General features: G+C 38.8%; 1 protein-coding gene across 1 annotated transcript; it reads left to right on the top strand.

Annotated features, from left to right (window-relative positions):
• Positions 1-7,165: 7,165 nt before the first annotated feature.
• On the top strand, positions 7,166-9,449 carry LOC143052918 (uncharacterized). The gene has a single exon (XM_076226086.1). It carries the CDS (start codon positions 7,189-7,191, stop codon positions 9,277-9,279), a length of 2,091 nt encoding a protein of 696 aa, XP_076082201.1. The 5' UTR covers positions 7,166-7,188; the 3' UTR covers positions 9,280-9,449.
• The last annotated feature ends 643 nt before the right edge of the window (positions 9,450-10,092 follow it).

Genomic DNA, 10,092 nt, shown 5'->3' with positions numbered 1-10,092 from the left:
AAAGGCAACAACCAACATAAGTTCCAAATTTATACATTCACCTCGAACCAAACATTTGAACATACTTAGATAGGGATACAGTAACACTACTGTGATCACGTCATCAAAGATTGCATATGTTTACTCCAAAATGGATTTAGGTATAGGGTGTTTGCATCGGAAATAAACACATTTATTATAAAACCAGTTGTTGGCCTGATACGGGTTATGTTCTTCTCATATATCTAATGCTGGTATGATGCTAAACCTGTAACGGGACGGATTGTGCTTGATATTCATATGATGATGATATTTCAATCAGTTTAATTAAGATCTTAAAATGGTTTGTTTGTAATTTCTAGTAGTCCTTTTGTTAATTTATGTATTTTAGTCATTTTGTTGTTTTTTTTTTTTTTTGTTTTTTTTTCCTACTCTGACATCGGACTTTGGTTTAAGTTTGTAACCCGGATTTGTTTTTTTCTCTATGGATTTATGAATTATTAACAGCGGTATAATACTGTTGCCTTTATTGTATATACTAATGTTATACAATTACCCTTCTGTTACATGTTAGTTGAGGTTTGATCGCTCAAAATCATGTTTAAAATTAAAACAGCAAACTTATCAAACATTGAGGAAAGTCAATAAGCTCAAACACATCACACGAATGGATACCAACTGTCACATATTGCTCACTCGGTACAGTCATGTTCTTATGGAGATAGTGGTGGATTATACCTGGATGCATAGCTACCTTAACTTCTCACTGTCTCCATACATTATATTGTATCTTCTCGGTGAAGTGCATATAAGTTAGATGTTAAATCAATTTAACAATTAAAAAAACGACACTGTATAAACTGTTCGTGCCGAATAAAACCTGTAATCACTTTTGTATTCCTTGTCAACTAACCACTGAATATTTCCCATAAGTGCTGGATAAAAGTTGGATACATTTTTTGAGAGAAAAAAAAGATCCTCTTTGGTTAACCCTGGTTCATCAATCTTTCAATCAGACAACGATGGCGTTGTTCAAAGAACCACGTGAACGATTTAATACCATAAGGCCAATAGGTTTATATTTAGAATCATTATTTGATTCAATACAGTAAAGAATAATACTTCTTCAAAGAAGAATTTAAAAAAAAGTAGAAAAATATTTAATTAGGAAGAGCTCATTATTTATTTTTCATTTAATGAATGGCTGTCATAAGTCATGCTAAATTGCGCATGCTCAATCAAGTTTAATTGTTCTGAATACATCATTTCTACACCAAAGAGTATAGATACAGATCGTAGACGTCGTATCAGAACACAGAGTTACAATTGTCAAACCTCAGCCACCATGGCTATGTTTACTTTTCTGCTGTTGACTTTTGTGGGAAATACATTTTGCCATGGCCCATATGGTGGTGGACATGGCGGATGGAACAGTCTTGTGTATGACGGCGGTGTCATTAAAAGTTAAGTAAATATTTAATTTATAAATATGATCATCTCAATGATAATTCATGTCAGCACAGAATTAAACGCCACAAGCAGTGGCATCGACCAAGTGGTTGTAGAAAAAACTTATCATAGATACTAGGATTAAATTTGTATTTGCACCAGACACGTGTCTGAAAGAAGAGTAGGAGGCGGAAAAGAAGGTAAGATCAAACAATAGTATTTTTTTCAAATGTCAGAACTTAATTAATAGTCTGTTGCATAAGGCCAATTAAAATTAATTGATAGATTTTCATCCCCGCCCGCCCCTCTGAAATCGCCCCGTCCCGATTTTTTTTATTTTATTAAATGTACGATTTCCGGATTTTGTTCATTTTCGTTACCGGTAACCATTAAAATTTCGTTTCATTCAAAGCTTCCTGTTTCAAATTTCGGTTTTGTACCTAGAGTAAATCTAACCAAAAGTCGACTTTCCGCTGCTCTATGATGACAACATCATCTTCCGGGAGTAAAGATTGATAACGAGAATGACGTGAAATATTGGTGTTACGAGAAACACACTGTTTCCAAGACTGCAAATCGCGGTATGTCACAAATTTCTGTGATTAGAAAACTGCGGACTGTTTTATTTATGCAATGACTTTGTCTCAGCATAGATGTAATACCCATAGATAAAGCTCGCCAAAAGTTCCCCACTGTTCTCTATTGTTAGATACAAAGAACCATGACCAAATTGACTGTCTTTCATGTTATATGTGTGTTGTACCCAATCAAGTAACTCTAGCCATATCTCTTATCTGTTGATCTCATTGACCAGTACAGCATAATATATTTTCTTAAATGTCTTCTCGAGTTATGTCCCTTCTCTTGTTAATATTGTCTATTTTTAGCGCACTGGACAGACAAACAGAATGGTCAAAAAATGAATGAAATTGATCAAAAATTGCGCATTTTACGAGGGAAATATTGAACTAAATTCAAAAATGTATTTTTTAGGCTTGTGTCTTCATATTTCATAAAAACTGTGTTCCTGTTAGTTCCTGAAAATGGGAATAGCACCTTTCTGTGCTTCTGAAATACACCTTTTCTTTGATTTGCTTTATTAAGGTGTCGAACTGCGTCGAATTTGGGAAAAAAATAATAAGAAAGTACATTATTTTCCTTTTTCATCAGGTTTTCTGGTTTTAAAAGAGAAATTGTCTTTTTAAAATGATTTTTATATTTTTCAGAATAAGTTAGTTCATATATCATAGATGAATTTTATATATTTTATGGCTAATTACAAAAATTATAATAATTTCATTCAAGCGGTTTATGAAATATGTATTTATAATTACTGTAAAGAGTTTTAAGTTTAGTGAAATAACAAAACATACAATGCATGGAAACTAATTTTTGGAGCATACATATTTTCAACTTGTTTAATGTTTTCTAACAATTATATTTTCAATAAACTTGTTTATAAATAATAGTAAACATTGTTAATTATAAGATAGAGTTAAATTTATATAAAATTTAAACAGGATCAAAACAGAAGTTCTGCCTAAAAAAGAAAAATATTAAAATTTATTAGTTTCTTTTCGAGAATAATTTGTTATATTGTTTTATCTAAACAAATATTATTTTTTTTATAATCAAGTCAATATAAATATATATTTTGATTAAATTTGTTTCTTTCTGATTTTTAGCATGTTTAATTGCTAAGTAGCTTTTAATTGTTAGTTTTCTATTGTCATGATTGTAAATCTGCATCTCCATGACCAACTGGTTCATGTCACTATCAGATAAGTGTGAAAGCCATTACAACGCACATATAACCTTTGAAGTCAGGGTTGAACTTCATCTATGGGTATTACATCTATGGTCTCAGGAAATTTAAACTGTAAATGATACCCAAAGCGCGAGATTTGTGGAAACCATTGATACAGAAAACATGACTGGATTATAGATATTGAAACACAAGCACCAACTTGTCAGATTTATGACCGTTTATTGAATTTAAAAAGTCGACTAACATACGCATTTTTTTTATGCAAGCCCTTTGATTTTACCCATGGCTGTCTTTTTATGTTGACAAACAGCAAATGTCCCAATACTCCCAAAAAAGAGTCATTTAACAACAACTTTTTTTTTTATTATTATTGAGTTCATGTTTTACATGATAATTATATTTTCATCTTGCATATACAGTACCAACCATATTGTTTTCAACACTCTCTGAGTTTTCATTTTATTCTGTACTCATAATAATTGTGTTGCATACCAATGCATTTGCTTCATGTTATGGGAATGCAAACCATTGTTTAGAAACCCAAATACATTTGGTGTAGGTAGTCTAACTGAAGAGAGTATTTCTCACACGTTTTTGTTGTTAAGTTTTTAAAGCCGCAATTAGATATATTTATTTAAGGATTTAAAATATTATGTAAGATTCCTCATACTTGTGTATACATGATATAAGCTTATCATTACACTTGCATATATGAAGAACTCGTCACAAAAGGGTTTCATATGAAATAAAATTTTAAAAATAAAATCCTCCCACCCAGCCCCATTTTTTTTTTTAAATTTGGATGAAAATCTACTAATTAATTTTAGTTGGTCTAACAAGAAAAGTTACTCTATGGAGTACCATTTATAACAGGATAAAAAATCCTTATAATTTAATTAAATGCATCATGTGTATTTACAATTATAAAACAATTACTTTTGTAATGTAAGTGAGCAAAAATAAACGTTTGTCTTTAATTTGTTCATCTGCATAATACCTTTTTTTGATGAATCGTTTCTATGTTTTCCTGAAATTGAAATCTTAACATTTTACTTAAAGGTTATAGCCAAGGATATTGGGATGGACACATTGGCGGTTTTATTGTTAGGTATATCGGTGGCAGCGGCTATGGATACGGAGGATTAAAACCAGTTTATGGCGTTGGAGCTGGCAATGGAGGAGAAGCTGGCAATGGAGATGATGCTGTAAATAAAGGTGGCAATGGAAATGGAGCTGAAAATGGAAATGGAGGTATATATGGATACGGAGGATCAAAAGTAGAATATGGAGGTGGAGCTGGAAATGGCGGAGGAGCTGGAAATAGCGGTAGTGCTGTAAATGGAGGTAGCAATGGAAATGGAGCTGACAATGGAAATGGAGGTATATATGGATACGGAGGATCAAAAGTAGAATATGGAGGTGGAGCTGGAACTGGCGGAGGAGCTGGAAATGGCGGTAGTGCTGTAAATGGAGGTAGCAATGGAAATGGAGCTGAAAATGGAAATGGAGGCACATATGGATACGGAGGATCAAAAGTAGGTTATGGCGGTGGAGCTGGAAATGGCGGTAATGCTGTAAATGGAGGTGGCAATCAAAATGGAGCTGAAAATGAAAATGGAGGCATATATGGATACGGAGGATCAAAAGTAGGTTATGGCGGTGACTCTGGAAATGGCAGAGGAACTGGAAATGGCGAAGGAGCTGGAAATGGCGGTAATGCTGTAAATGGAGGTGGCAATGGAAATGGAGCTGAAAATGGAAATGGAGGCATATATGGATACGGAGGATCGAAAGTAGGGTATGGCGGTCACGGAAACGAAGGAGGATATGGCGGTGGTGATGTAAATGGAGGAGGCAACGGAAATGGAGCTGGAAATGGAAATGGAGCTGAAAACGGTCAAGGAAATGGAGCTGGAAATGGCGGTAGTGCTGTAAATGGAGGTAGCAATGGAAATGGAGCTGAAAATGGAAATGGAGGCACATATGGATACGGAGGATCAAAAATAGGTTATGGCGGTGGAGCTGGAAATGGCGGTAATGCTGTTAATGGAGGTGGCAATCAAAATGGAGCTGAAAATGGAAATGGAGGCATATATGGATACGGAGGATCAAAAGTAGGTTATGGCGGTGACTCTGGAAATGGCAGAGGAACTGGAAATGGCGAAGGAGCTGGAAATGGCGGTAATGCTGTAAATGGAGGTGGCAATGGAAATGGAGCTGAAAATGGAAATGGAGGCATATATGGATACGGAGGATCGAAAGTAGGGTATGGCGGTCACGGAAACGAAGGAGGATATGGCGGTGGTGATGTAAATGGAGGAGGCAACGGAAATGGAGCTGGAAATGGAAATGGAGCTGAAAACGGTCAAGGAAATGGAGCTGGAAATGGCGGTAGTGCTGTAAATGGAGGTAGCAATGGAAATGGAGCTGAAAATGGAAATGGAGGCACATATGGATACGGAGGATCAAAAATAGGTTATGGCGGTGGAGCTGGAAATGGCGGTAATGCTGTTAATGGAGGTGGCAATCAAAATGGAGCTGAAAATGGAAATGGAGGCATATATGGATACGGAGGATCAAAAGTAGGTTATGGCGGTGACTCTGGAAATGGCAGAGGAACTGGAAATGGCGAAGAAGCTGGAAATGGCGGTAATGCTATAAATGGAGGTGGCAATGGAAATGGAGCTGACAATGGAAATGGAGGCATATATGGATACGGAGGATCGAAAGTAGGGTATGGCGGTCAAGGAAATGAAAGAGGATATGGCGGTGGTGATGTAAATGGAGGAGGCAACGGAAATGGAGCTGGAAATGGAAATGGAGCTGAAAATGGAAATGGAGGCATTTATGGATACGGAGGATCAAAAGTAGGTTATGGCGGTGGAGTTGAAAATGGAAATGGAGGCATATATGGATACGGAGGATCGAAAGTAGGTTATGGCGGTCAAGGAAATGGAGGAGGAAATGGCGGTGGTGCTGTAAATGGAGGTGGCAATGGAAATGAAGCTGGAAATGGCGATGGTGCTGTAAATGGAGGTGGCAATGGAAACGGAGCTGGAAATGCCGTTGGTGCTGTAAATGGAGGTGGCAATGGAAATGGAGTTGAAAATGGAAATGGAGGCATATATGGATACGGAGGATCAATAGTAGATTATGGCGGTGGAGCTGAAAATGGAAATGAAGGCATATATGGATACAGAGGATCGAAAGTAGGTTATGGCGGTCAAGGAAATGGAAGAGGAAATGGCGGTGGTGCTGTAAATGGAGGTGGCAATGGAAATGGCGGTGGTGCTGTAAATGGAGATGACAATGGAAATGGAGCTGAAAATGGAATTGGAGGCATATATGGATACGGAGGATCGAAAGTAAGTTATGGCGGTCAAGGAAATGGAGGAGGAAATGGCGGTGGTGCTGTAAATGGAGGTGGCAATGGAAATAAAGCTGGAAATGGCGGTGGTGCTGTAAATGGAGGTGGCAATGGAAATAGAGCTGCAAATGGCGATGGTGCTGTAAATGGAGGTGGCAATGGAAATGGAGCTGAAAATGAAAATGGAGGCATATATGGATACGGAGGATCGAAAGTAGGTTATGGCGGTCAAGGAAATGGAGGAGGATATGGTGGTGGTGATGTAAATGGAGGTGGCAATGGAAATGGATCCGGAAATGGCGGTGGTGCTGTAAATGGAGGGGGCAATGGAAATGGAGCTGAAATTGGAAATGGAGCTGAAAATCGAAATGGAGGCATGTTTGGATACGGAGGGTCAAAAGTAGGTTATGGCGGTGGAGTTGAAAATGGAAATGGAGGCATATATGGATACGTAGGATCGAAAGTAGGTTATGGCGGTCAAGGAAAAGGAGGAGGAAATAGTGGTGGTGCTGTAAATGGAGGTGGCAATGGAAATGGAGCTGGAAATGGCGGTGGTGCTGTAACTGGAGGGGGCAATGGAAATGGAGCTGAAATTGGAAATGGAGCTGAAAATCGAAATGGAGGCATGTTTGGATACGGAGGGTCAAAAGTAGGTTATGGCGATGGAGCTGAAAATGGAAATGGAGGCATATATGGATACGGAGGATCGGAAGTAGGTTATGGAGGTCAAGGAAATGGCGGTGGTGCTGTAAATGGAGGTGGCAATGGAAATAGAGCTGGAAATGGCGGTGGTGCTGTAAATGGAGGTGGCACTGGAAATGGAGCTGAAAATGGAGGTGGAGGCATATATGGATACGGAGGATCGAAAGTAGGTTATGGCGGTCAAGGAAATGGAGGAGGATATGGTGGTGGTGGTGTAAATGGAGGTGGCAATGGAAATGGAGCCGGAAATAGCGGTGGTGCTGTAAATGGAGAGGGCAATGGAAATGAGGCTGAAATTGGAAATGGAGCTGAAAATCGAAATGGAGGCATGTATGGATACGGAGGGTCAAAAGTAGGTTATGGCGGTGGAGCTGAAATTGGAAATGGAGGCATATATGGATACGTAGGATCGAAAGTAGGTTATGGCGGTCAAGGAAATGGAGGAGGAAATAGTGATGGTGCTGTAAATGGAGGTGGCAATGGAAATGGAGCTGGAAATGGTGGTGCTGCTGTAAATGGAGGTGGCAATGGAAACGGAGCCGGAAATGGTGGTGTCGCTGTAAATGAAGGTGGCAATGGAAATGGAGCTGAAAATGGAAATGGAGGCATATATGGATACGGAGGATCAATAGTAGATTATGGCGGTGGAGCTGAAAACGGAAATGGAGCCATATATGGATACAGAGGATCGAAAGTAGGTCATGGCGGTCAAGGAAATGGAGGAGGAAATGGCGGTGGTGCTGCAAATGGAGGTGGCAATGGAAATGGAGCTGGAAATGGCGGTGGTGCTGTAAATGGAGTTGGCAATGGAAATGGAGCTGAAAATGGAAATGGAGGCATATATGGATACGGCAGATCAAAAGCAGGTTACGGCGGTGGAGCTGGAAATGGCAGAGGAGCTGGAAATGGCGGAGGCACTGGAAATGGCGGTAGTGCTGTAAATGGAGGTGGCAATGGAAATGGAGGCATATATGGATACGGAGGATCAAAAGCAGGTTATGGCGGTGGAGCTGGAAATGGCAGAGGAGCTGGAAATGGCGGAGGCGCTGGAAATGGCGGTCGTGCTGTAAATGGAGGTGGCAATGGAAATGGAGCTGAAAATGGAAATGGAGGCATATATGGAAATGGAGCTGAAAATGGAAATGGTGGCATAGATGGATACGGAGGATCGAAAGTAGGTTATGGCAGTCAAGGAAATAGAGAAGGTGGAGCTGTAAATGGCGGAGGACCTGGAAATGGCGGTGGTGCTGTAAATGGAGGTAGAAATGGAAATGGAGCTGAAAATGGAAATGGAGGCATATATGGATACGGAGGATCGAAAGTAGGTTATATCAGTTACAGAAATGCAAGAGGATATAGATACGGAGGATCGAAAGTAGGTTATATCAGTTACAGAAATGCAAGAGGATATGGATACGGAGGATCAAAAGTAGTTTATGGTGGTGGTGCTGTAAATGGAGATGGCAATGGAAATGGAGCTGGAAATGGCGGTAGTGCTGTAAATGGAGGTGGCAATGGAAATGGAGGCATATATGGATACGGTGGATCAAAAGTAGGTTACGGCGGTGGAGCTGAAAATGGAAATGGAGGCATATATGGATACGGAGGATCGAAAGTAGGTTATGGCGGTCAAGGAAATGAAGGAGGAAATGGCGGTGGTGCTGTAAATGGAGGTGGCAATGGAAATGGAGCTGGAAATGGAAATGGAGCTGAAAATGGAAATGGAGGCATATATGGATACGGGGGATCAAAATCAGGTTATGGTGGTGGAGCTGGAAATGGCGGTAGTGCTGTAAATGGAGGTAGCAATGGAAATGGAGCTGAAAATGGAAATGGAGGCATATGTGGATATGGAGGATCGAAAGTAGGTTACGGTAGTAAAGGAAATAGAGGAGGATATGGATACGGAGAATCAAAAGTAGGTTATATCAGTTACGGAAATAGAAGAGGATATGGATACGGAGGATCAAAAGTAGGTTATGGCGATGGAACTGGAAATGGTGGAGGATATTGATACGAAGGATCAAGAGTAGAATATGGCGGCCCTGCTAGTAAAGGCGGTGGATATGGAAAACAAAATTCATACTAAATATGTATAGCCTTACAGTACTTATTATGATTTAATGTTGACAGATTTTTCAAAAAAGCTGATAGCCAACCTCAAATAAAAGCACATTGACTCATTGTTCTCTCAAATTATCAGTGCCAAACACGAATTAAATTATCAAGACAAGTTCTCCTGATTATCTCAAATCTTATTTCGATGAAACTCAACAACACAAAGTTTAAAGTGAAGTTTATGTATCATCCCTTTATAGTTTAACAACTTAAGCCTGTAATTCAGTGGTTGGCGCTTGTGTGTGTTTACCATATTGATTTTTCGTTCATTTTTTATACATAAATTAGGCCGTTTGTTTTCTCTTTTGCATTGTTTCACATTGTCATTTCGGGGCCCGTTATAGCTTACTATGCGGTATGGGCTTTGACCAATGTGGAAGGCAAAACAATTCGAAGTTGTATAGTGTCACCATGACGATTTGGGTGACCAATGAAACACTAATGTTTTCTTATTCTTAATATGTACGTTGCGCATTTCTCTTGATATAACCTTAGAAAACTCTTACTGAGTAAATACACTTGTTTTGTTTTGATAATTTACTCTCGTGAAATTTGAATAGTGAATGGTTGTTTCGAACAACAAACGATGAATGCCGATGTTGGGAGTTATAAACAAAATAGTCGCGGAAAAACAAACTAAATCAATTATGCCAAATCAGTAAATTAAACTTTCTGATGTACTCGTAGAATAAGTAATATGAAATAAGGA

Source organism: Mytilus galloprovincialis, chromosome 11 (genome assembly GCF_965363235.1).
Source record: "Mytilus galloprovincialis chromosome 11, xbMytGall1.hap1.1, whole genome shotgun sequence".
NCBI classification, from domain to species: Eukaryota; Metazoa; Mollusca; class Bivalvia; order Mytilida; family Mytilidae; genus Mytilus; species Mytilus galloprovincialis.
This window is presented reverse-complemented; position numbering and strand designations above follow the sequence as displayed.